This window comes from Scyliorhinus canicula, chromosome 20 (genome assembly GCF_902713615.1).
Source record: "Scyliorhinus canicula chromosome 20, sScyCan1.1, whole genome shotgun sequence".
Taxonomy (NCBI): Eukaryota; Metazoa; Chordata; class Chondrichthyes; order Carcharhiniformes; family Scyliorhinidae; genus Scyliorhinus; species Scyliorhinus canicula.
Genome location: NC_052165.1, coordinates 85,966,796 through 85,993,755, shown reverse-complemented (window position 1 = coordinate 85,993,755; position 26,960 = coordinate 85,966,796). Strand labels below are relative to the sequence as shown.

Sequence of the window (26,960 nt, the reverse complement as noted above, 5' to 3'; positions counted from 1 at the left end):
AACACATACACGAGCATGGCCTCCGCCTGAATAGGGCTAAATGCTCTTTCGGTCAGTCAGATATCAAATTCCTGGGGACCACATTTCCTATTTGGGTGTGCGGCCGGATGAGGACAAAATTGCTGATATCACTGCCATGAAAACGCCCGAGGACACAAAAGCAGTCCTCCAGTTTTTGGGAATGGTAGATTTCTTAGGAAAGTTCATTTCTAACCTTGCCTCGCATACCATGGGCGGAATTCTCCGCTCCCGCGATGAATCGGGAAGGCCGTCGTGAACTCGGCCGAGTTTCACGACGGCCTCAGAGGCCGCTCCTCACACCTTATTCACCCCCACCCGGGGGGCTAGGAGCGGCACTCCGTTATTCACGGCCGCCGGGCCTTGACGCCTAAGTGACGTCAGCCGCGCATGCGCAGGTTGGCCGGCTCCAACCCGCGCATGCGCGATTGCCGTCTTCCCCCTCCGCTGCCCTGTTAGACGTGGTGGCTTGATCTTGCGGGGCGACAGAGGGGAAAGAGTGCATCGCTTTGAGACGCCGGCCCGACGATCGGTGGGCACCGATCGCGGGCCAGTCCCCTCCCGAGCACGCCCGTGGTGCTCACTCCCTCTCCGCCCTCCACAAGCCACAAACGAGCATTTGGCGCCCATGTTTACGACGGCAGTGACCAGGTGTGGTTGCCACCGTCGTGAACAGATCGGGAACGGCAGACCGCTCGGCCCATCTGGGCCGGACAATCGCCGGTCGCCGTTAAAAACGGCAACCGGCAATTCTTCCAAGCGGGGGGGTGGGAGAATCGCGGGGGGGTTCAAGGGCGGCGTGTCGTGAGTCGCCCGGCCCTCCGCGATTCTCCCACCCGGCGTGGGGAGCGGAGAATCGCGCCCCATGGCTCTCAGGAACCTGGTCCAGAAGACGACGGACTTCCAGTGGTTCCCTGCCCACGAGCTCGAGTGGAGGAAACTAAAGGCCAAGCTATCCATGGCCCCAGTTCTGGCCTTCTTTGATTCGGCAAAGGAAACAGAAATCTCTATGGACACCAGTCAGTCTGGCATTGGAGCCGTGCTTCTGCAGCATGTTGAGGCCTCGTCATGGGCCCCCGTTGCGTACGCGTCATGGGCAATGACCCCCACGGAACACGCTACGCGCAAATAGAGAAGGAGTTTGTCGGCCTTCTGACCGGTGTCGTGAAGTTCCACGACTGTGTTTATGGACTTCCCCAGTTCACTGTCGAGACCGAACATCGTCCACTCGTCAATATAATACAGAAGGACTTGAACGACATGACGCCTCGCCTCCAGCGCATCCTGCTCAAGCTCCGGAGGTATGATTTCCAACTAGTTTATACCCCTGGCATGGACCTTATCGTTGCCAAGGCCCTTTCCAGTTCAGTCACCACTCCATGTGACCCCGAGGGGTTCGTTTGCCAGGTCGACACCCAAGTTGAGTTCGCAGCCTCCCACTTTCCTGCATCGGATGCACGCCTGATACAAATTCGCTGCGAGACAGCGGCTGACCCCTTACTACAGCGTGTCATGCGCCACATGACGGATGGGTGGCTCAAGGGCCAATGCCCACAGTTTTATAATGTTCAAGACGATCTGGCAGTCGTTGATGGGGTTCTCCTGAAGCTAGACCGCATCGTGATCCCGCACAGCAGGCACCAGCTGGTCCTGGAATAGCTGCACGAAGGCCATCTGGGCATTGAGAAATGTCGCTGAAGGGCCCGGGAAGCTGTGTATTGGCCGGGTATCAATGACGACATTGCCAATGCGGCACTCAACTGCCCCACCTGCCAACGTTTTCAGCCGGCCCAACCACGGGAGACTCTGATCTCTGATGAGTTGGTCACATCGCCTTGGACCAAGGTGGGCATAGACCTGTTCCACGCATTGGGTAGGGACTATGTATTAATTATAAGTTACTTTTCAAACTACCCGGAGGTAATCCGGTTGCATGACCTCACTTCGCCGCTGTCATTCGGGCGTGCAAAGAGACATTTGCTCGGCACGGCATCCCGCTCACGGTGATGTTGGACAATGGCCCTTGCTTCACCAGCCAGGAATGGGCCAGTTTTGCCCGGCGGTACAATTTCTCACACATCACGTCCAGTCCCCTGTACCCTCAGTCCAATGGCAAAGCAGAAAAGGGGGTTCACATAGTCAAGAAGCGCCTTTGCAAGGTTGCCGTTGCCAGGTCTGACTTCTATCTCGCCCTGTTGGCCTATCGCTCCGCCCCACTCACCACTGGGCTGTCGCCCGCACAGTTGTTAATGAATCGCGCCCTGAGGACGACGGTGCCGTCTATCCATACATCGAATCTGGACCATGCTCCAGTGCTTCGCAAGATGCAGACGTCTCAGGTGCAGCAGAAGGCGACACAAGACTCGCGTGCTGCTGATCTCCCCGCTATCCAGCCGAACGACAATGTTTGCGTCCATCTCCCAGATGGTGGCTGGTCTGCAACTGCTGTTGACCTCAGGCAGGTGGCCCTCCGCTCTTTCCTGGTTCGGCTACCAGATGGATCCATTCTGCGCCACAATCGGCGTACCCCTCGCCTTGTTCCACCATCGTCACGGGATCCTCCGGGTCGCTCCCCTGCTGACCCTGCCATGGACTGTGCAGAGCTTCCAATCACTCTGCCTCCTCCTGACTGTGTGACAGCCCACCCAGCTCCTGACCTGGCGGCTATTGAACCATCCTTGACGCAGTCAACCAGAATTCGTTCCCCACCTCAGAGACTGAATTTATGAACTTTCCAAATTTATGGACTCTGAGATGTTTCCTACCTTTTATAAATGTTTTTTATTGGGTTTTTGAACAAGGTATAATTACCATTATTTACACAGGATAAGAAACATTATATATATATATACACATATATAGAAGAGAAGGGCACACCCAAACATACCAAAGAAAAGAAAATAGTACACAGTAAAAAAAAAATACAATAAAAAAATAGAATAACTGGTAAGATATTGTTCACCAGCTCAACAGCAGCAACTCTGTACACCTGGCAAAATTATTTACAACACATAAGTAGGCGACTGTTTGCAGGGGGGGGGGAGGGGGGGGGGGGGGATTGGGGAGGTAAATATACATTTGGGTGCCGGAGAAATAATTACAGTGGGCAATACTCGAATGGGTTTGGTGTTGTTGTCGCTTGCTTCTCCCGGACGGATCTCGCTGCCGTCTCGCGCTCACCTCCGCTTCTGCCGTTCCTCCCGTCTTCCGCCTTTATTCTCCTCGTTCCCTACTCCTGGAGATGCCATGCTCGTCTTTGTATCCCGTGCCTTCCTTCCGGCTCTCATTTCCCCTGCCTCCTCCCACCTCCCTGGTTCTCCTCTTTTGTTCCCTATCTCTTCCCTTCCCCCCTCCCCACCCCCCACCCCCACCCCCTTGGTTCGCCTTTCTTTCCTCCGGTTCAGCTGTGTCCCCCCCCCCCCCCAACCCGGTCTATCTCTCCCTTTCATGCTTTGGCTACTTTCCCCTGATTTTTGGCTACTTTTCCCTGATTCTTGGCTACCTGGCTATTCTTCCTCTTTTTCGTTGGCCACAAACAGGTCCCGGAATAATCGGGTGAATGGTGAAGCCGTCGTCTGACCCTCGGATGGCGAATTTGATTTTCTCTATTTGGAGAGATTCCGAGAGGTCGGACAGCCAGTCTGTAGCTTTGGGTGGTGCTGCTGACTTCCAGCCAAACAGGATTCTACGGCGGGCGATCAGGGAGGCAAAGGCAAGGGCGTCCGCCCTCCTCCCCAGGAATAGATCTGGCTGGTCCGAGACCCCAAAGACCGCCACTTTCGGGCATGGCTCCACCCTCACCCCACCACTTTGGACATAGCCTCGAAGAAGGCTGTCCAGTACTCCACAAGTCTGGGGCAAGACGAGAACATGTGGGCGTGGTTAGCCGGGCCTACTTGGCACCGTTCACATCTATCCTCCACCTCCAGGAAGAACCTTCTCATACGGGTTCTTGTTAAGTGTGCTCTATGTACCACTTTTAGCTGCGTCAGACTGAGCCTTGCGCACATGGAGGTGGAGTTGTCCCTATGCAGTGCTTCGCTCCAGAGTCCCCACCCTATCTCAATCCCCAGGTCTTCCTCCCATTTCTTTCTTGTTGCGTCCAGTATGGTGTCGGCCCTTTCTGTCAGTCGGTCATACATGTCACTACAGTTTCCTTTGTCTCGTATGCTTGCGTCCAGTTGTTCTTCCAGGAGTGTCCGCCGTGGCGGTTGTCGGTACGTCCTTGTCTCCTTTCGTTGGAAGTTTTTAAGTTGCAGATACCTTAGCTCGTTCCCCCTGGCTAGCTGGAATTTCTCTGTCAGTTCGTCCAGTGTTGCGATCCTGCCGTTCGTGTATAGGTCCCTGACTGTCAGTGTCCCCCCGTCCTGCCTCCACCTTTTGAAGGTGGCGTCAGTCAGTGCTGGTGTTAACCTATGGTTGTTGCAGATGGGAGCTTTGTCCGATATTTTGGTCTGGCCAAATCGTTGCCATAGTTGGTTCCAGGATTGGAGGGTGGCTGTCACCACTGGGCTGCTGGAGTGGTTTTTGGGTGGGGATGGGAATGCTGCCGTGGCGAGGGCCCGGAGGGAGGTCCCCATGCAGGAGGCCTCCTCCGCACGCACCCACTCGGCTTCTGGCTCCTTGATCCATCCCCTTATTCGCTTGGCCATCACCGCCCAGTGGTAGAATTGTAGGTTTTGGAGGGCTAGCCCCCCTGGATTTTGTTTTTTGTCGGACCTTCTTTGGGATCCTAGCATCCCCCCCCCCCCCCCCCCCCCCCACCCCCAATACGAACGCCATGATAAGTTTGTCCAGCGCTTTGAAAAAGGCCTTCGGGGATGTAGATCGGAATGGATCTAAACAGGAAGAGGAACCTGGGCAGTATGTTCATTCTGATCGTCTGGACTCTCCCCGCGAGGGAGAGTGGGAGTGTGTTCCATCTTTTTTACTTCCTCCGTCAGATGGTGAGGTTCCATTTGTGGATCCCTTTCCAGTCATGGGCTATTTGGATACGAATTTGTAGTCGAATTTGTGTTGGGCTTGTTTAAACGGCAGCCCCTTCAGTGATCTCGCTTTTGCTCATGTTGAGTTTGTAGCCCGAGAAGGCTCCAAACTCTTTCAGGAGCGCGATGATTCCGTCCATGCTGCTCTGTGGGTCCGAAATGTAGAGGAACAGGTCATCTGCATAGAGTGAGACTCTGTGCTCTCTGCCGCCCCTTTGGATCACCCTCCAGCTTTTTGCTGCTCTGAGCACGATTGCTAGTGGTTCGATCGCTAGTGCTAACAGCAGTGGGGACAGTGGGCATCCTTGTCTGGTGCCCTTGTGCAGTTGGAACTATCGGGAGTTGCTATTGTTGGTCTGTATGCTTGACATGGGACCTTACCCAGGAGGTGAACCCTGTTCCAAGCCCGAACCGCTCCAGTACCTCTATGAGGTATTTCCATTCGACTCTGTCGAAGGCCTTTTCTGCATCTAGCGAGACGATCACCTCTTATGTTCTCTGCCCAGATGGGGTCATTATCACGTTCAGCAGGCGCCTTATGTTCGAGGTAAGCTGTCTACCTTTGACAAAGCCCGTCTGGCCCTCTGTGACCACCTCAGGTACATAGTCTTCTAGCCTTTTGGCTAGGATTTTGGCCAGTATTTTGGCGTCTGCGTTCAGCAGTGAGGTGGGTCTGTATGACCCACATTCCGTTGGGTCTTTGTCTTTCTTAGGTATCAGCGAGATTGAGGCCTGTGCTAGCGTGGGTGGCAGTGTGCCCCTAGCTAGCGAGTCTGTGAACATCTCCCGCAGGTGCGGGGCCAGCGCTGTCACGAATCTTTTGCAAAAGTATGCCGGGAATCCGTCCGGTCCCGGCGCCTTCCCCGTCTGCATGGAGCTAATGCTGTCCATGATCTCTCCCAGTGCTAGTGGTGCTTCAAAGCCCCGTTTTCTGCCCTCCCACACGACTGGAATGTCCAGTCCATCAAGGAACCGTTCCATCCCAGACTCCCCCCCCCCCCCCCCCTTGGGGGCTCTGAGGTGTACAGCCCTTGGTAGAAGGCCTTGAAGGTTTTGTTAGTCTTTTCTGGTTCTGTTTCCCACGTGCCTCTGGCATCCTTGATTTGTGCAATTTCTCTGGTGGCTGACTGCTTTCTCAGCTGGTGTGCCAGCAGGCGGCTGGCTTTGTCTCCGTGTTCGGATAGGATCCCATGTGCTTGGCAAGTTGAAGCACTGCTTTCCTAATGGAGAGCAGGTCAAAGTTCCTTTGTAGCTCTTTCCGCTCCACCAGGAGCTCAACGGTCGGGGCTTCGGAGTATTTACAGTCTACCTCCAGTATGGAGTCGACCAGCTGCTGCCTAGCCACCCTTTCCTCCCTATCTCTTTGCGCTTTGACAGCGATGATTTCCCCTCTTAGTACGGCCTTTAGTGCTTCCCAGAACATGGAGGGTGAGACCTCCTGTTCTGGTTGTTCTCTGTGTACTCTGCTATGGCCCGCGCTATCCTTTTGTTGAAGATGTCAGCTAGTAAGGCACCGTCCAACCTCCATGTGGGGCATTGGACCCTGCCCGTCTCTAGCCGCATGTCCATGTAATGTGTAGCATGGTCTGATATCACAATTGTGGAATATTCCACTTTGTCTATCCCCGGAAGCACTGTTTTCCCTACCACAAAGAAGTCAATTCTGGTGTACACATTGTGTGCTGGGGAGAAGAAGGAGAATTCTTTCTCCCCCGGGTGGGCAAACCTCCAGGGGTCCACCGCTCCCATCTGCTCCATAAAGTGACTGAGTTCCCTTGCCATGCTTGAGGTTTTCCCCGTTTTGGGGTTTGATCTGTCCGTCTTTGGATCCTGTACACAGTTGAAGTCCCCCCCCATGATTAGTCGATGCGTCGCTACGTCCGGGATTTCTGCCATGGTCTTTTGGATGAAGCTCGTGTCGTCCCAGTTGGGCGTGTACACGTTAACTAGTACTACCGGTGCCCCATCTAGGGCCCCGCTGACCATGACGTACCGTCCCCCCGGGTCCGTAACCGTCTTTGTCGCCCTAAACATCATCCTCTTGCCCATCAATATTGCCACCCCCCCTGGCCCTTGTCCCATAGCAGGAATGGTAGGTTTGTCCTGCCCAGCCCTTTCTTACCCGCAGTCGGTCCTGCTCACTCAGGTCTGTCTCTTGGAGGAAGACTATGTCGGCCCTCATATTTCTTAGGTGGGGAGGACTCTGGATCTCTTCAGTGGGCCGTTGAGTCCTCTTACGTTCCAGGTGACTATTCTGGTGGGGGGCTCCTGCCCCCTCGCTCCTGTGGGATTAGCTATACTTACCTGGTGGACGCGCCCCTGCCCTCCGGGGTTTCCCTTTGTTAGGGGGACGTCCAGGATGGCCGGTGTCGCTGCACTCTCCATGCGGTCGGGCCCCTGCGCTCCGGGGTTTCCCTTTGTCCTGGGGGCACCCGACATAGCCGCCCACTGTGCATCTGCCATGCGGGTAGTCCCCTGCACTCTGGGGTCTCCCTTCACCCAGAGACCATACTGGGTGGGTGCTTGCAGCGATTCCTTGTTTCGAGCCCTTGGTTGTGGCACTTTGTAGCCCTATTCCTTTTCAACCTTGTTTGTCCCTCCTTCCCTGCATCCCCCCTCCCCGGTCTCTCGCTCCCTGTGTACCCCTCCCCCGGTCTTTCCCTTTCCCCCCCTCTCCCGTATACCCCTCCTTTGTCCCTCTTTCCCCTGTTCCTTTCCCCATTTGCTCTCCCGACTCTGTTGGGTGGTCCCCCCCACCCCCTGCCTGGTGCCTTCCCCCTGTCGGTGGCGCGCTGCAGCCCTGCTTTGTTGCGTGCCCCCGACGCTAGCTTTCCTGCTAGTACGGTGGCCAGCTCTCGGGAGTTACTGTCTCGCTTCTCCCCTTCCTGGCCTCTGCGGTTTTCTGCCCACTCTTCCCCTATCCTTCCCAGCACTCCTCTTGCTTGCTCTCCCTTCTCCGCTACTCTCGTTCCCTCGTGCCTCCCACCTGGAGCGGTCCCTCGGGCAATGGTTTGCTCTTTGTTCAGGGTGCTCTCGCCGCCGCGGAGGCAGGGGGGCCTGGCATTGCCTCACCCCTCCCCACCCCTCCGTCGGGATGTTGTTGCCCCTTGCCAGGGGCCCCGTATTTCTACCTTCGCTGGTGGTTTTCCAGCCCGTGTTCATCAACAAACCTGTTTGTTTCAGCGGGGGCTGTAAAGAAGTATTCTCTTTCTTGGTATGTGACCCAGAGTTTCGCTGGGTACAGCATACCAAAACGCACGTTGCTATTGTGAAGAGCTGCTTTCGCTCTATTGAACTCTGCCCGTCTCGTGGTTAGATCTGCCCCAATGTCCTTGTAAATTCTAATGGTGTGTCCTTCCCATTTGCAGGGTCTATTTTTCCTGCACCAGCGTAGGAATGTTTCCCTATCTTGGTACCGGTGCAGTTTAGCTATAACTGCTCTCGGGTGGTCTGCTGCCTTGGGCTTCGGGCGCAGCGACCGGTGTGCTCTGTCCATTTCTGGTGGGTTGGGAAAGGTTTTCCTCCCCACTAAGTTGCCCAGCATCTTGGCCACGTATGTCGTGGGGTTTCTACCCTCGATCCACTCTGGCAGATCCACTATCCTGACATTTTGCCTTCTTGAGCGGTTTTCCTGGTCGTCCACTCTGCCCTTCAGCCTCCCCTGTGTTGTGCCCAGTCTCATCACCTCCCTCTCCAGTGCCGTGATCCGGTCGCTCATGTCGGTCGCTGCTTTCTCCAGCTCCTTAATGATAGCCTCTTGGGCTTCCAATTTCTCCCCTTGGGCTTCCAATTTCTCCTCTGCTCTGGCCAGGGCCTGCTGCACCTCCGTCAGCTGCCCATTGCTGCCTGCAGTGCAGCCTCTATGTCTGCCCTAGCCTCTGCCGTGTTTACCGGCTGATGCTCCCTCAGCGCATCGGCAAAGGCTGTCTTCCAGTTCCAGCTTCCCTCTGGCCCCGGGGGAGAAGGCACTTGTCTGTCCAGCTCTTTTTGATGCTGCGATACTTCCATTCTGCCGCTTTGTGCGCTGATTAGCTCGTCTGAGCTGGATCGCCCATTGCCCCGTCTGCCTTTGGTGCCCCTTCTCCCTCTGCTTTGGCTCCCTTCTGGTATTTTTTTCTCCCCCTTCCCTTTCTTCTTTTTTCTCCCTTGTTTTTCTTTCCCCCCCCCCCCCACTTTTCCGCCCCCTATTTTTTTTGTTTTTTCCCTTTTTCTTCTCTCCTGTACCACTTTATTTTTCCTCTTTTATAAAACTCTTTGCAGGTGAACTTGTTTTGGGTGAGAAAAAAAAAAGTTCAAAAAGGAAAAAAAATAATTCCCCCCCCTTTTCTTCCCTCCCCCCACACCCTTCTCTTTAAACGTTTTCTTTTCAGAGTTTGCTTTTGCAAAAGTTCTTTTTCCTTCCTTTTCCCTCACTCACCCAGGGTCGAGGGAGAGAGAGAGGCCTCTGGGTTCTTGCCTTGTGATGGTCACCGCTGGTTGGGGGGGGGGGGGGGGGTCGGTCGGTCGGTTGGTTCATGCTTGTGTCCCCGCTGCTTGGTCCGGGCCACCGCTCGTCGCACCCTGCGCTCTCCTGCTGTGGAGGGGGGGGGGGGGGGGGGGGGGGTCGTTGGTCACTCCTCCGTTCCTTCCTCTCTGCAGGTTCAGCCCCGCTTCAGTCCGGGCCGCTGCTCTGATCCATTGCTCTGGTGGCATGGGGGGGGCAGGGGAGGGGGGGTTGTTGCCGCTGCTGCCGTCGGATCGCTCCGCTCCCGAGGGCCCAGTTCCCCTGCTCCCGATTTTGCGGTACTTTCAAATTTTTTTTTCCTCCCCCCGTTGCGGAGACCCCCTAAGAAAAGCCCTGACTTCGTTGACCTGCGGGAGCCCCTTTTTTTACGACCGCTCCGCTCACGAACCGGAAGCCGTCTCCTTCCTACCTTGTTTAATCGTTTTCTATTGGTTTGTACATAGCACTGTTCTTGTTCAATTTGTTGCATACTACTTATCTGCACCAGCCACCTTCCCTTGTATATAGCTTCGTTTTCCTGTACATAGCTCTGTAAATATGTCTTTGCAACTCAAATGTAGTTAGGAACATTCTTCACGCACTCATACTATTTATTGTCACACATACACATCATTTTTTTAAAGGGGGGGATGTCATAATATACACCAGTATATCATGGTGCAGACACTGATGGACATTCACTAGGACCAACAAACTTGCACAAACCCCGCAGCCAATCACCAGTTAGAACACACGCACTATAAAGACAGAGGGCATCACTTTTCACACTTATTCGCAGCCTCTCAGAAGCACAAGAGCTCATCAGTTACAGTACAGACTCTCACCACTTGCTGAGTGATTCGACTGGTTAGGACAGGCACGGGTCTCTAGTTAATCTAGCATTGTGTAAACCCACAGTAATAGTATGTTTAGCAGTTTATAAGAGTTAATAAAATAGTGTTGAACCACCTTCAGTGTTGGTGGCCTGTGTGTGCTTCACGGATCCAGAGTGCCCAACACATCACATCCCAGATCCTCTATGGTGCGCTGCATGGTGTTTGTCGCATCTGACATCACCTCCTTCATCATCATGTGGAGCTCCATCCTGATTGCCTCTTTCATAACATTCAGCTTCTTTTTAAGCACATTTCTCCTGTGTTTGGGCGGGGAGGGGGGGGGGGGGGAGGAGGAGAGGCGGGGGGGGGGGGGGGGGGGCGACACGTCCTGCTCCTGCTCCTAATGAGTCAACCAAATTCTGTCCTATTGAACTAGGGTTCATAAAGGACAGGTCATGCCTAACTAATTTAGTGGAATGTTTTGAGGACATTACCAGTGCAGTAGATAACGGGGAGCCAATGAATGTGGTATATCTGGATTTCCAGAATGCCTTTGACAAGGTGCCACACAAAAGGTTGCTGCATGAGATAAAGATGCATGGCATTAAGGGTAAAGTAGTAGCATGGATAGAGGATTGATTAATTAATAGAAAGCAAAGAGTGGGGATTAATGGGTGTTTCTCTGGTTGGCAATCAGTCGCTAGTGGTGTCCCACAATTGTTCACAATTTACATAGATGATTTGGAGTTGGGGACCAAGGGCAAAGTGTCCAAGTTTGCAGATGACACTAAGATGAGTGGTAAAGCGAAAAGTGCAGAGGATACTGGAAGTCTGCAGAGGGATTTGGATAGGTTAAGTGAATGGGCTAGGGTCGAGCAGATGGAATACAATGTTGACAAATGTGAGGTTATCCATTTTGGTAGGAATAACAGCAAACGGGATTATTATTTAAACGATAAAATATTAAAGCATGCCGCTGTGCAAAGAGACCTGGGTGTGCTAGTGCATGAGTCACAGAAAGTTGGTTTACAGGTGCAACAGGTGATTAAGAAGGCAAATGGAATTTTGTCCTTCATTGCTAGAGGGATGGAGTTTAAGACTAGGGAGGTTATGCTGCAATTGTATAAGGTGTTAGTGAAGCCACACCTGGAGTATTGTGTTCAGTTTTGGTCTCCTTACTTGAGAAAGGACATACTGGCACTGGAGGGTGTGCAGAGGAGATTCACTTGGTTAATCCCAGAGTTGAAGGGGTTGGATTATGAGGAGAGGTTGAGTAGACTGGGACTGTACTCGTTGGAATTTAGAAGGATGAGGGGGGATCTTATAGAAACATTTAAAATTATGAAGGGAATAGATAGGATAGATGCGGGCAGGTTGTTTCCACTGGTGGGTGAAAGCAGAACTAGGGGACATAGCCTCAAAATAAGGGGAACTAGATTTAGGACTGAGTTTAGGAGGAACTTCTTCACCCAAAGGGCTGTGAATCTATGGAATTCCTTGCCCAGTGAAGTAGTTGAGGATCCTTCATTACATGTTTTTAAGGTAAAGATAGATAGTTTTCTGAAGAATAAAGGGATTAAGGGTTATGGTGTTCGGGCCGGAAAGTGGAGCTGAGTCCACAAAAGATCAGCCATGATCTCATTGAATGGCGGAGCAGGCTCGAGGGGCCAGATTGCCTACTCCTGCTCCTAGTTCTTATTATGTTCTTACTATGCTCATTGTGCTCTGCCCTATTTGGACCTTTGTGATCTGCTCCATTTCAAACACACTGATCCTCTTTACTCCAGCAGGATCATTGAATATTCTTATTCCAGCTGCTCCAGTCTCAGAACATTTATCCTTTCAGAAAATAAATGAATGTACCATTTCATAACTATGATATACAATGTCCTTGTAAAAACAATGAATGTCCCAAACTTTGTCTTTGTTGAATTAATACTTCAATCCTTTTTTTTCATTCCAGCATTCAAGTGACGTTGCAGGTAAGTAGTAATATGAGAGTTTAACTAAATTGCACACACAGTCAATCTCACCAAAATAAAATCATATACATACATATATATAAAATGTGGTCAGGGCTAGTGCTGTGCCTGAGAGGTCGGTGTTGGCACCACAATATTTCACAATATACATTAACGATCTGGAAGAAGGAACTGAAGTCACTGTTGCTAAGCTTGCAGATGATAAAAAGATACGTAGAGGGATAGGAAGTAATGAGGAAGCGGGGGGGGGGGGGTGCTGCAGAAGGCTTCGACAGGCTAGGAGAGTGGGCAAAGAAGTGGCAGATGGAATACAATATGGATAAGTGTGAGATTATGCACTTTGGAAGAGGAATGGAGGCATACACTATTTCCAAAATGGGGAAATGCTCAGAAAATCAGAAGCATAAACGGGAGTTCTTGTTCAAGATTCTCTTAAGGTTAACATGCAGGTTCAGTCGGTAGTTAGGAAGGCAAATGCAATGTTAGCATTCATGTCAAGAGGTCTAGAGTACATGACCTGAGGCTGTATAAGTTCTGGTCAGACCCATTTGGAGTATTGTGAGCGATTTTGGGCCCCGTATCTAAGGAAAGATGTACCGGCCTTGGAAAGGGTCCAAAGGAGGTTCACAGGAATGATCCCTGGAATGAAGAGCTTGTCGCATGAGGAATGGTTGAGGACTCTGGGTCTGTATTCATTGGAGTTTAGAAGGATGAGGAGGGATCTTATTGAAATTTATAGGATATTGTGAGGCCTGGATAGAGTGGACGTGGAGAGGATGTAGGAGAAATTAGAAGCAGAGGACACAATCTCAGACTAAAGGGACGATCCTTTAAAACAGAGATTAGGAGGAATTCCTTCAGCCAAAGGGCGGTGAATCTGTGGAACTCTTTCCCGCAGAAGGCTGTGGAGGCCAAATCATTGAGTGTCTTTAAGACAGAGATAGATAGGATTAATAGGAGTATCAGGGGTCATGGGGAGAAGGCAGGAGAATGGGGATGAGAAAATACCAGCCTAATTCTGCTCCTATGTCTTATAGTCTTATATCTTATGTAGGTGTGATGAACGGTATTAATAACTGCTGTAAACGGTACCTGACCTTTAATACCTTGCCCCTTTAAGATGCTTGGAACCCTGGGGGACTCCGCCTCTGGCTACGCCCCCAGGAAATGGTATATAGGATAAGGCTCCATGTGGTGAGCACACTTCTCTCAGATGCTGTTCAGTTCTCTGTAGATTAAAGCCTTTTGATTACCGACCTCGCTCTCGCGTTGTAATTGAGGGTGCCTCAGTAGGGAAGCAGCAATTTACGTATTACAGGTGTGGATTGAGTGGTCACTTTGAAACGTGATGACACGGCAACAAAAAAGGTTCTGTATCTAGAGTGCGGGAGTTATCTCCGGGAGCACAGGATGAGCAGCAGCGTTATATGTAGCAACTGAACTCAGGAATAAACTACATTTGTTGAAATTCTTGGTCAGTGACTTAGTGAACCCACAGCATTTTACATGGTGTCAGAAGTTGACAGTATGGAACCAGGATCGACTAGTCTTTGATACAAATATTGTGAATAGTTTTGAAAAGTTCCAGAAGGAGTGGCGTATTTACTGTGGCGCTGCACTCTCTGACAAGGCAAAAAGGTTACAGGTTTATAGTCTATTACTCATGGGCTCTGAGACCATCGAGAAATTCAAGTAGTTTGGGCGCGATTCTCTGCACTCACGCCGGTTCGGAGAATAGCGGGCCGCACATATTTTCACGGCGACGCCAGTCCGGCGCCCTCCCGCTATTCTCCGAACCCCGCACAAACTAAACGTCGGCATTCCCGGCAAAGGCCTCGAAAGACCCCCCGACACGACGAGAAGCCCGACTTATTGGCCCCCCGCTATTCTCCGGCCCGGATGGGCCGAAGTCCCGACATCCTCACGCCATGTTTTCATGCCGGCCAACACACCTGCTTTTGAAGTTCGTCAACCAGTCGTGTTGGCTGACGAGAGCTTCGAGTAGGTGAGCGCACCGATCAGCGCACTACTGGAGTCTGGCCACAACGGGGAAGGCATCCCCGAGAATGTGAGGGGTCCAGAGCGGGGGGGAGTGGGGGAGACTGAGGGGGGGAGTGGGGGAGACTGAGGGGGGAGTGGGGGAGACTGAGGGGGGAGTGGGGGAGACGGAGGAGTGGGGGAGACTGAGGGGGGAGTGGGGGAGACTGAGGGGGGAGTAGGGGAGAATGAGGGGGGAGTGGGGGAGACAGAGGGGGGAGTGGGGGAGACGGAGGGGGGAGTGGGGGAGACTGAGGGGGGAGTGGGGGAGACTGAGGGGGGAGTAGGGGAGAATGAGGGGGGAGTGGGGGAGACAGAGGGGGGAGTGGGGGAGACGGAGGGGGGAGTGGGGGAGACGGAGGGGGGAGTGGGGGAGACGGAGGGGGGAGTGGGGGAGACGGAGGGGGAGTGGGGGAGACGGAGGGGGGAGTGGGGGAGACTGAGGGGGGAGTGGGGGAGACGGAGGGGGGAGTGGGGGAGACGGAGGAGGGAGTGGGGGAGACGGAGGGGGAGTGGGGGAGACGGAGGGGGGAGTGGGGGAGACTGAGGGGGAGTGGGGGAGACTGAGGGGGGAGTGGGGGAGACTGAGGGGGGAGTGGGGGAGACTGAGGGGGGAGAGGGGAGAAGGAGGGGGGGAGTGGGGAGATGGAGGGGGGGGAGTGGGAGTGGGGGGGTAGGGAGAGAGTGAGCGAGTGACTCGTCCAACCCCGGTTACAAAATGTCTGCCACCATGCCATGGCGTGCCGGTCACGAGGACACGGCCGCTGGTTGCCCTGTGGCTTACGGCCACAGGCCACTGACGCACCGGTGAAGAGGACGTAGTTAACTGCCCGTTGGATGCAGAAAGTGACCAGGGGTTAGGCTGCCCGCGTGTCAGCAGCGCGACCAGGCCACCGGGACACACAGGTATCCCGTGGCAGGCGGATGCCGAGGTGTCGACTAACCTCCGTCTAACATGTCCCGTTTCTCTGCCCCTCACCACCCTTCTGTAGGTTAGCACAATGTCTGCGAACAGAACGGCTATGTTCTGCGCAGTGGTTGGGGCCGCTGCACTGCATTTGGAGATGGAGCAGCATCCACAGCCACAACCCGCAGTGGATGCAGGGCCAGCTGCAGCAGCAGAGGGAAGGGCCGAGGAGTTGCCAGTCGTCGAGCATCATGGAGGGGAGGAGGAGGAGGGGGAGGAGGAGAGAGTGAGGGTGCAGCCACGGCACCAGAGGCGACGACCAAGGCCGAGGGTGTACCGTGTCCGGATATCTTTCCTAACAACGACGGACATCACCTGCAGGAGGAGATTCTGGCTGAGTAGGCGGACGGTGATACATATCTGTCACCTCGTGGCGCACCTCGCCCCACGTGGAACAGGGGGAGGACACGCGATCCCGGTTGCCATCAAGGTGACGGTCGCTCTTAACTTCTATGCGACCGGCTCCTTCCAGTCTCCGAGCGGGGGCCTCTCTGGGATCTCCCAGTCATCGGTGCACAGGTGCATCCGGGATGTTACCGACGCCCGCTATGCCATCGCGGACCGCTACATCACCTTTCCCGAGGACCGAGCAACTCAAGACTCACGAGCTCGTGGATTTGCCAGCGTGGCCGGGATACCGATGGTGCAGGGGGCAATCGATTGTGTTCACGTCCCCATGCGCCCGCCTGCAGGGGACAGGGAGGTGGTCACAAACAGAAGGGGGACAGACTCCATGAATATCCAGGTGGTATGCGACCCCCACATGATGTTCATGAACGCCTGTGCAAGGTTCCTAGGGAGTGTGCATGACTCCTACATACTGGCGCAGTCGTACATCCCTGCGATGTTTGAGGGACGTTCCCCCCCGGCTGAGGGGCTGGTTGCTAGGCGACAGGGGTTATCCGCTGAGGTCTTGGCTGATGACGCCTATACGGAGGCCTCAGACCAATGCGGAAACCCGATACAACGAGGCCCATGCAGCAACCAGGAGTGTGGTGGAGCGCTGCCTTGGCCTCCTGAAGATGAGATTCAGGTGCCTGGACCGCTCCGGAGGGGCCCTGCAGTACCAGCCCGACAGGGTCGCTCACATTGTTGTGGTCTGCTGTGCGCTGCACAACATCGCGATGCAGAGGGGAGATGACCTGCTGCAGGAGGCGGTGGGAGAAGCCAGTGGCAGTGGTGCCAGCACAGAGGAGGAGGAGGAGAGGGAGGAGGAGGAGGAGGAGGCTGGCGGAGTGGCGGGTGCAGCACGCAGACACGACCCAGGTGCTTGTGATGTCCAGGATGCGGCACGACGAACCCAGCGAGGACGGCGGGCACGCGACGCCTTGGTGGCAGCACGGTTCACGCGTCGCATGCGACGTCCCCGCTGAACACCAAACCACCACCTGCATCGCTAGTCGTGCAGAGGGTCAACACACAACTGCCACCACCACAACACCCACTCCCCCTCCCCCCCACCCCCTCTCAGTGTACACTGCTCTACTTCGACATCACCCTTACCACTGGGTCCAGACGGTATGGCACAACATTAATGGCTGTGTCAGCGGGTGTGATCAGTGCCATGTGGACTGATGACAGCCCGCTCTGCGATGAGCTGTGAGCGCAGAATCGTTAGAGAGAGTCTGACCCATGGCAATAGCTGAACCATCCACCTTGGTGGCCGCTGAGTTCGTCACGGACACTCCATCACGTGCCCGCGTGGGCTAGCTGTGGGAGGGGGTGGGGGGAGGGGCAGGGACTGCACACCCGGCACTGAAGTTTCACCGCTCGTCAACCCCAGCGACACTCGGTCACCATCACGATTCCTGTGGCTGTGGAACAATCACACGGTATTACAAGTAAGGTGGAACACTACGTTTAATGTTAACAATAATTTACAGATGCCCTAGCCCCTACAACTAAACTGTGACCTTCACCCGTGCCAACTTACTCAGTGTCTCTCTTTGTTGCCTTACGGGCCCTACCACTACGTCTAAGTGATTCCCCAGATGATACAGCAGGAGTGGAGGAGGATTGCTGCGACTCGCCCCCTTCGACTCGTTTCTCCTTCGGCAAGTGTTTCCTGGGGCGACTCGGCCTTGGTGGGCCAGGCTTCTCTGCGGGCGTCTCGGGTGACATTGTGCCACCCTGCTCTGCCTGCTGCCCACCCGATGCACCAGGGATGGGATGGGGGGAGGCCGAGCATTCCGGGACGTCCCGTGATGGAGTTAATGGGACGGGCCCCGAAACCTCCTCCTTCCTCGGGGAGCCCGGTGGCCCCCGGGCCTCAGTTTGGGACAGAGGTGCGAGCGGGGAGGTGCCCCGTCGCGCCACCAACACCTGGCGTTGCCAGTCCCGGAGGCCTGCGACGGTATCCACCAGGATCCGAAGGTTTGCAGAGACGGAGTCCAGGGAGTTAGACATTCCCGCCAGGGACTGTGTGACCTCAACCTGTGAGTGCACGACGCCATCCAGCACATGTGTCAGGCGGTTGATGCTCTCCGCCACTGACTGCTGGGACTGTGCCATCGACTGCTGTGACTGTGCCATGGCGTGCTGCGACTGGGCCATGACCTGTTGAGACTCGTCCAAGGCCCGCAGCGCGCCGGCAATGTCGTGTTGGCTCTGGTGCATTGCTGCCTGTGAGAGGGCAACCCTGTCCAGGGCCAAGGATGACGCGTGCACATTAAGCCCAACGCCTTGCATAACCTGACCCATTGCCTCCACCGCGGATGCCACCCGTGCAGTGTCGGCCTGGGTTGCTGCCATGAGCGGCACCACTCCCTGCTCGTGGACGCGGTTCGACTCCTCTAACAGCGTCTGCAGAGTCTGGAAAACAGCCGACTTCGCGATTTTCACGGCCGACTTCGCGATTTTCCGCGGGTGCGGAGAATTGCGCCCAGTGTTTGCTTTCCGGAAGGATATGAATCTGCTGGTGAGACGGGATTAGAATCTCAGGGAAAGCCAGTCTTATTCAAGTGAGAGTGCAGAGTGCTGGGCCACGCCCTCGAAAAGCGGTTTTTGGTTTATGGGATTTTGTTTTTGAATTGGAACAGTTGAAGGGGAATTCATTAAGTGTTATACATATATTACTGTAGCTGTGGGGTGTCTTTATGTTTGTAAGTGATAAAAAATCTTGCTGTGTGTTTATATAAATATAAAGCTTAGAATAAAGCTTATTTTAATTAAAGTGTCTAGGAAGACTGTTGAATCACATCTCAAGTGAAGGCTCTTGTGCTCACCTCAGCAAAATTCCACATAAAGTTATAGTCAGGTGAACTCCATAATACACTTTGTAGTTTTTATACCCTGGCCCATAACACATTAAAATATTGGAAATGGTCAGTGTTCATTCCAGGTCTGTCTCACTTTTTTACCTGTTTGTATTTCTACCCTTACTCCACACACTTGACCATATCTGAAATTTTACCTCGACTTGAAATCGTTTGGCAATCTTGTTCCACTTCAATTTTGTGCAAATATTCTGTCTTTGATTTCCAATCATCCTGATCATTTTGGGAAGTAGTTAAATGTGACGGTTAAAACTGTTGCATCTTTTCTTCTGTTTCTTGACCCGTCTCAGTTAGTCCTGTACGCCTACCGAACAAGGACGATCTGCTAATGTACCTCGCTCTGCAAATGGAAAAATCACCATTGTGTAAGGAACCAAAAGAGAAAGGTGACATTAAAGTGAGTATTTCATAGGATGGAATTTGTCATGTCAATTACACAATGTGGTGTGATCATCCGAGCTGGTTCACTCTTCCTGTCTATTGATCCAATACAGCAAAGACCAGAATGAAAATATAACTGTCCATTAACAATGGATAAACATATTGGGGCTGGATTCTGCATTTGGGTGACAATGGGTTGGATTCTACCATTTTGAGCCTATGACCGGAGCATGTCTTATGACCAAAAAGTCGGCGCTGACCCGCACTGATGCTCCGCCCGATAGGGGGCTAACAGCCGCGCCACGTAAAGCCCCCAGCTTTACGTGCAGATATGGATGGAGAATGACCGGGTCTGCGGCCGTGCATGCGCACGGCGGCGACCTGCGGCGATCGTGCCGTACAACATGGCGCCGGCTGCGCGGACTCAGCCTTTCAGATAGTGCCCCATTGTAATCCCCCTCGCCACCGCCGGACCACACCCACCAGTCCCCCCATTCCCCACCCCCCCCCCCCAACCCGGCCAGCGGAACGGCTGCCCCCGACTGTGGCGCCGCTGGACACAATCCGCAGCTGCCACGCGAGGTCCCCAAAAACTGTGAGCGCACGCACCCCACGCCATCGGGGGAGGGCCTCAGGTGATGTCCTGAGGCCGCCCCAATGGCGTGCAGTGTACTCAGTGATTACGCAATTTTTGAGGAAAATTGAGCCCTATGTCTCCCATGGGAGCTAAATTGTATCTGTTTTATGATCTTCTAGATGTCGTAAAGCGGCAGGCGTAAAGTGCTACACGGTATGCATGACGTGCAATACGAGGGATTCCAAGGGGCACACCTTGAGTGGGCGACCCGATAGCAAGGTCCTGAGGCTGGCGACCCCCTGTCCCAGCGCACTGCAAATTGGTCTCACCCCATCACACAGCAGCCTCCTACCCCTCGATTGCTTGGGTGCCTCCCCCACTGCCCGATTGCTTGGGTGCCACCCCACCCCCAAGTACGTGGGCGACTCGACGACCCCCCACCTGTCCCATGCGTTTTACTTTTACACGCTAATCTTTTATGTGAGACATTATCAAAACTTTCTGAAAGTCCAAATATACCACATTTACTGGCTCCCCCTCAACAACTCAACTAGTTACATCCTCAAAGACTTTCAGAAGATTTGTTAAGCATGATTTCCCCTTCATAAAGATATTGTCACTCTGTCTGATCTTGCCACTATTTTTAAAGTGTTCAGCTATAAAATCTTTGATAATGGATTCCAGAATTTTCCCTACTACTAACGTCAGGTTTACTGGTCTATAATTCCATGTTTTCCCTCTACCTCCCTTTTAAAATAGTGGGCACAGTAAGAAGCCTTACAACACCAGGTTAAAGTCCAACAGGTTTGTTTCAAACACGAGCTTTCGAAGCACTGCTCCTTCCTCAGGTGAATGAAGAGGTATGTTCCAGAAACATATATGTAGACAAAGTCAAAGATGCCAGACAATGCTTGGAATGCAAACATTTGCGGGTAATCAAATCTTTACAGATCCAGAGATAGGGGTAATCCCAGGTTGAAGAGGTGTGAATTGTCTCAAGGCAGGACGGTTGGTAGGATTTTGCAAGTCCAGGCCAGATGGTGGGGGGTGAATGTAATGTGACATGAATCCAATCTCCTGGTTGAGGCCACACTCATGCGTGCGGAACTTAGCTATAAGTTTCTGCTCGGCAATTCTGCGATGTCGTGTGTCCTGAAGGCCGCCTTGGAGAACGCTTACCCGGAGATCAGAGGCTGAATGCCCTTGACTGCTGAAGTGTTCCCTGACTGGAAGGTAACATTCCTGCCTGGTGATTGTCGCGCGATGCCCGTTCATTCGTTGTTGCAGCATCTTTAACCTGGGATTACCCCTATCTCTGGATCTGTAAAGATTTGATTACCCGCAAATGCTCGCATTCCAAGCATTGTCTGGCATCTTTGACTTTGTCTATATATATATATGTTTCTGGAACATACCTCTCCATTCACCTGAGGAAGGAGCAGTGTTCTGAAAGCTAGTGTTTGAAACAAACCTGTTGGATTTTAACCTGGTGTTGTAAAACTTCTTAATGTGCTCACCCCAGTCCAACACCGGCATCTCCACATCATCTTTAAAATAGTGGAGTTACATTAGCTACCCTCCAATCTGCAGGAACTGTTTCAAAGTCTATAGGATCCTGGAAGATGACGACCAATGCATCCACTATTTCCAGAACTACTTACTTAAGTATCCAGGAATGTAGATTATCAGGCCCTGGGGATTTACCTGCGTTCAATACTATCAATTTCCCCAACATTATTTCTCTCCTAATATAGATCTCCTTTATTGCCCCCTCTCACTAAATCCTAGCGTTCCTCAACATTTCTATTATCTGATTTGTGTCCACATTTATGAGGAAACAAAGTATGTGCTTAGTTGCTCAGACATTTCTTTATCCCCTATTATACATTTCCTTGTTTCTGGCTGTAAGTGATCTACATTTGGCTTTACCAATCTTTTTCTTTTCACGTACCTCGAGAAACGTTTACAATCAGTTTTTATGTCCCCTGCAAACTTTCTCTCATACTCTATTTTCCCCTTCTTAATCAATCTTGATCCTTCTTTGCTGAATTCTATACAGCTCCCAATCCTCAGACCTATTTTTTTTTCTTGGCCAATTTATGTGCTTCTTCCTTGGATCGAATACTTTCTCTAATTTCCCTTATAAACCATGGATTGGTCACCTTTCGCGTTTTACTTTCGTTGCAGTTTCCCCATGTGCTCCTTGAATGTTTGCCATTGCTGATCCACTGTCACCCCTTTCATAAAATACCCCAATCATCAAAGCCAACTCATGCCTCATATGATTGTAGTTTCCTTTATTAGAATTCAGGACCCTCATGTCAGAGTCAACTACTTCACTCTCATCTCAATGTAACATTCTATATTATGGTTGCCCATCCCCAAGGGGTCTCGCACAACTAGATTGTCAATGATTCCATTCTCATTATACAGTACCCAGTCTAGGATGGCCTGTTCTCTAGTTGATTCCTCAACGTATTGGTCTAGAAAACCATCCCATATACACTCCGGGAATTCCTCCTCTACGGTATTGTGGCTAATTTGATTTGCCCAATCTCTATGCAGATTAAAATCACCCATTATTACAGATGTTCCTTTATCACATGCATCTGTAATTTCCTGTTTAATGCCATTCCCAACGTCACCACTGAAGTTTGGGGGTCTATATGCAACACCCACTAATGTTTTTTGTCCCCTGTTTATCAGCTCAACGCATACAGATTCCACATTGTCAGCGCTAATATCCTCCCTCACTATTACATTGATTACCTCTTTAACCAGCACTGCCACTCCACCGCCTTTTCCTTTTTGCCAGCCCTTCCTTAATACTGAATATCCCTGGACATTCAGTTCCCAACCTGGTCACCATGCAGCCATGTCTCTGTAACCCCGATTGTATCATAGCTGTTTATGAATATTTGAGCGATTAGTTCATCTGCTTTGTTGCAAATGCGTTAACCTTGTCTTTTTAACATTACGAGTCTCGCTCCCAATGTTTTTCACTGTGGCCCTGTTTGAATCTGGCCCTTGGTTTCTCTGCCTATCACTTTTCTTATTCCCCTTTCTGCATCTTGTTTTGCCCTTGTTTCCTTGCATAGGTTCCCATTCCTTTGCCATTTTTGTTTAAATCCCCCCAACCACTCGAGCAAATTCTCCCCCTTAGACAACAGTCACGGACCTGCCCAAGTGTAACCTGTACAGTTTGTACAGGTCCCACCTCCCCCAGAACTGGTCCCAATGCCCCCTTACACCATCTCTTCAGCCATGTATTTATCCAGTATATCCTGTTATTTCTACTCTGACTAACGCATGGCAGTGGTTGTAATAATGAGATCACTACCTTTGAGCTCCGACTTCTCAACTTCCTTCCTAACTCCCTATATTCTGCTTTTAGGACCTCATCCCTTTTTTTAACCTGTGTCATTGGTACCAACGTGCAGCACGACCACTGGCTATTCACCCTCCCTCTCCAGAATGTCCTCCATCCTTGACCCTAGCACCAATGAGGAAACAGACCATCCTGGAACCTTGTTTACAGCCACAGTAACGGCAATGTATTCCCGTTACAATTGAATCCCTTCTAACTATTGCATTCTCACACTTCTTACTCCTCCCCTCTGTAGCAGAACCAACCGTGGTGCAATGAATTTGGCTGATGCTGTTTTCCCCTGAGAGGTAATTTCCCTCAACAGTATTCAAAATGATATATCTGTTTTGCAGGGGAATGACCACAGTAGATTCCTGCACTGCCTGCCTAGCTCGCTTGCTCTGCCTGGTAGTCCCTTCCTGTAGAGTCTGAGCCCACCGTGTGACCACCTCTTGATACGTACTATCCACACATAAACTGCAATGTGAATGGGATACCCAGAAACAGGAGAATGGAATTTCTTGTTGTCTCACTCTTGCCAGCAGATGCCTGGTTCACTGGTCTCTACCCCAATCCACAGAATGTTGTGGACAGGTAGCCATTGTATTTATGGCCAAGCTCGGGTGGGGGGTAGGGAAGGGAAAACACAGCAATATCTAATAGCAACATGAGTGAGTTCAGTACATGTTAAAACCCGCAAATAGCCTCTGGGGTGGGAACAATTAACTTCCCCGTGGCCTTTGTCGAATACAAGCTCTCCCGTTAAGGGGCTGGGGAACCTTGAAACACTGTATGGTTGGATCACAAATAAAGCCAGAAGTTAGGCACTGGCTGCACAGAGATCCAGTTAGGATGTACTGTGTATTGTATATAACTATCATTGGAAATAAATTAAATTATCCTGAACTACCTGGTGTTGGACTCCTTCATGACCTAAGAAAAGTGTAAAACTGGGAACATGTTTTTGGAGTCAGTTGACCCTTCCAGGGCAGGCGCACTGGGGTTAGAGGACAAATCCCTCTACACTGAGTAATCAAACATTCTCATGGCAGGTATAGTATTCTGTTTGATTTAAAGGAAAGCTCCCTCTATGCTGTCCTATAAAACAAAGAACAAAGAAAAGTACAGCACAGTAACAGGCCCTTCGGCCCTCCAAGCCTGTGCTGACCATGCTGTCTGTCTAACCTAAAACCTTTTAAACTTCTGGGTCTCGTATTCCTCTATTCCCATCCTATTCATGTTTTTGTCAATATGCCCCTTAAACGTCACCATCGTACCAGCTTCCACCACCTCTTCTGGAAGCGAGTTCCAGGCACCCACTACCCTCTGTGTAAAAAAAACTTCCCTCTCACATCTCCTCTAAACTTTGCCCTTCACACCGTAAACCTATGTCCCCTAGTAATTGACTCTTCCCCCTATTATATTTCTACTTCTGGTGGTAATGTTATAACATTATATGCTATATAATGTGCAATATATGTTACTCACTTGCCTCTTGCCAGGATGATCTTTAACTCGATGTTGATTAACATTTGTAGTCTTCCAATTAGAGCAAATACTTTATTGAGTAACATTGACAAATTAACTGTGAGTTCATTCTCTCTCTAATGCTTAAACTAGATGTTACATGAACAAGATTGAATAAGAAATACTTGTGATTAACCACACCTACACTGAGCTGTCTTTGTCTACCTCTGGTCACTAGTTACGGTCCTTACGAAGAGGCTGATCTTGGCTCGAGTTTGTCTTTTATACCCATCACTAGTGCTGCCCTCCAGTGATTACTTAGCTGTTATGTCTATACATTAACCCCTTGTATCCAGACAGATATGCAGATCACTACCCCCTGGGAAAAAGCTTCTGACTGTCCATCTGTCTACGCCCCTCATAATTTTATAGACTTCGATCAGGTTGTCTCTCAACCGTCATCGTTCCGTATGCCTTCTTGACTACCTTCTGCACCTGTGTTTCCGCTTTCAGTGACCTGTGGGCCTGTACACCCAGATCCCGCTGCCTGTCAATACTGTTCAGGGTTCTGCCATTTACTGCATATTTCCCACCTATATTAGACCTTCAAAAATGCATTACCTCACATTTGTCCGGATTAAACTCCATCTGCCATCTCTCCGCCTAAGTCTCTAACCGATCCATATCCTGCTGTATCCTCTGACAGTCCTCATCGTTTTCTGCAATTCCACAAACCTTTGTGTCATCCACAAACTTACTAATCAGACCAGTTATATTTTCCTCCAAATCATTTATGTTAAAACAGTTCTGGATTAGGTCTTGAACAATTATACAAAATACCCCGGAGCAGTAAAATGATAAATTGTCTTTTTTATTTCAGTTTTCCAAAACCGGGATTACAATCTTTGCTGGAGGTGGAACCAATCAGATACTTGTGATAGACTGCTCCAGAAATGGCCTGCATGCTGTACAGCAAGTACTGCTCAGCTTTCCCAAATGTTTGCAAGGAAATGTGGTATACTTGTCGAGGCATCCATGTGTCCATTGTGCTAAACTACTCCTTCAAGGTATGTGGGAGCTGCCAGTAGAGAAATGGAGCATTAAGAATTGCCACACTCGGGGTGAATGATGTAAGATCAAGCAACTCACTGAAGAGTTACTTGATTTACACATGTAGGGAATGTGAAATAATATGGAATCTTTCCACAAAAGATGCCAACTCAGAGTGGGATAGAGTGATATTTGAACTTATCCAAGAATGCTTTACCTGAACAGTTCCTGCCTTCCCCTGTATCAGTAAACACTGAGGGTCAACTTTAATCCAGATTCAGAGGGTTTCCCGCTAAAAAGGAAGAAACACTTCTTTTGTGTTTTTCATGTATACCGGAAATCTCAAAACGTTTTATCAGCAGTGATGTAGAACATAGAACATAGAACACTACAGCGCAGTACGGGCCCTTCGGCCTTCGATGTTGTGCCGACCTGTGAAACCATCTGAAGCCTATCTGACCTACACTATTCCATTTTCATCCATATGTCTATCCAGTGACCACTTAAATGCCCTTAAAGTTGGCGAGTCTACTACTATTGCAGGCAGGGCGTTCCACACCCCGACTACTCTCTGAGTAAAGAAACTGCCTCTGACATCTGTCCTATATCTACCACCCCTCAATTTAAAGCTATGTCCCCTCGTGTTGTTCATCACCATCCGAGGAAAAAGACTCTCACTGTCCACCCTATCTAACCCTCTGACTATCTTATATGTCTCTATTAAGTCACCTCTCAGCCTTCTCCTCTCTAACGAAAACAACCTCAATTCCCTGAGCCTTTCCTCATAAGACCTTCCCTCCATACCAGGCAAAATCCTAGTAAATCTCCTATGAACCCTTTCCAAAGCTTCCATATCCTTCCTATAATGTGGTGACCAGAACTGCACGCAGTACTCCAGGAGCGGCCGCACGAGAATTATGTACAGCTGCAGCATGACCTTGTGGTTCCAAAACTCAATCCCCCTGCTTATAAAGGCTAGCACACCATATGCCTTCTTAACAGCCCTATTAACCTGGGTGGCAACTTTCAGGGATTTATGTACCTGGATGCCGAGATCTCTCTGTTCATCTACACTACCAAGAATCTTGCCATTAGCCCAGTACTCTGCATTCCTGTTACTCCTTCCAAAGTGAACCACCTCACACTTTTCCGCATTAAACTCCATCTGCCACCTCTCAGCCCAGCTCTGCAGCTTATCTATGTCCCTCTGTATCCTATAACATCCTTCAGCACTATCCACAACTCCACCGACCTTCGTGTCATCTGCAAATTTACTAACCCATCCTTCTACACCCTTTTCCAGGTCATTTATAAAAATGACAAACAGCAGTGGCCTCAAAACAGATCCTTGCGGTACACCACTAGTAACTGAACTCCAGGATGAACATTTGCCATTAACCACCACCCTCTGACTTCTTTCAGCTAGCCAATTACTGATCCAAACCGCTAAATCACCTTCAATCCCATACTTCCTTATTTTCTGCAATAGCCTACCGTGTGGAACCTTATCAAACGCCTTACTGAAATCCATATAC

General features: G+C 51.1%; 1 protein-coding gene across 1 annotated transcript in view; it reads left to right on the top strand.

Annotated features, from left to right (window-relative positions):
* Positions 1-26,960, top strand: part of LOC119954782 (cytidine and dCMP deaminase domain-containing protein 1-like) — a 196,371-nt gene that overhangs the window by 45,088 nt on the left and 124,323 nt on the right. Inside the window, exons 4-6 of the mRNA XM_038780322.1 lie at positions 12,286-12,304; positions 18,868-18,980; positions 25,256-25,442. Of these exons, the coding sequence (XP_038636250.1) occupies positions 12,286-12,304; positions 18,868-18,980; positions 25,256-25,442 (319 nt within the window). The remainder of the gene's footprint in view (positions 1-12,285; positions 12,305-18,867; positions 18,981-25,255; positions 25,443-26,960) is intronic.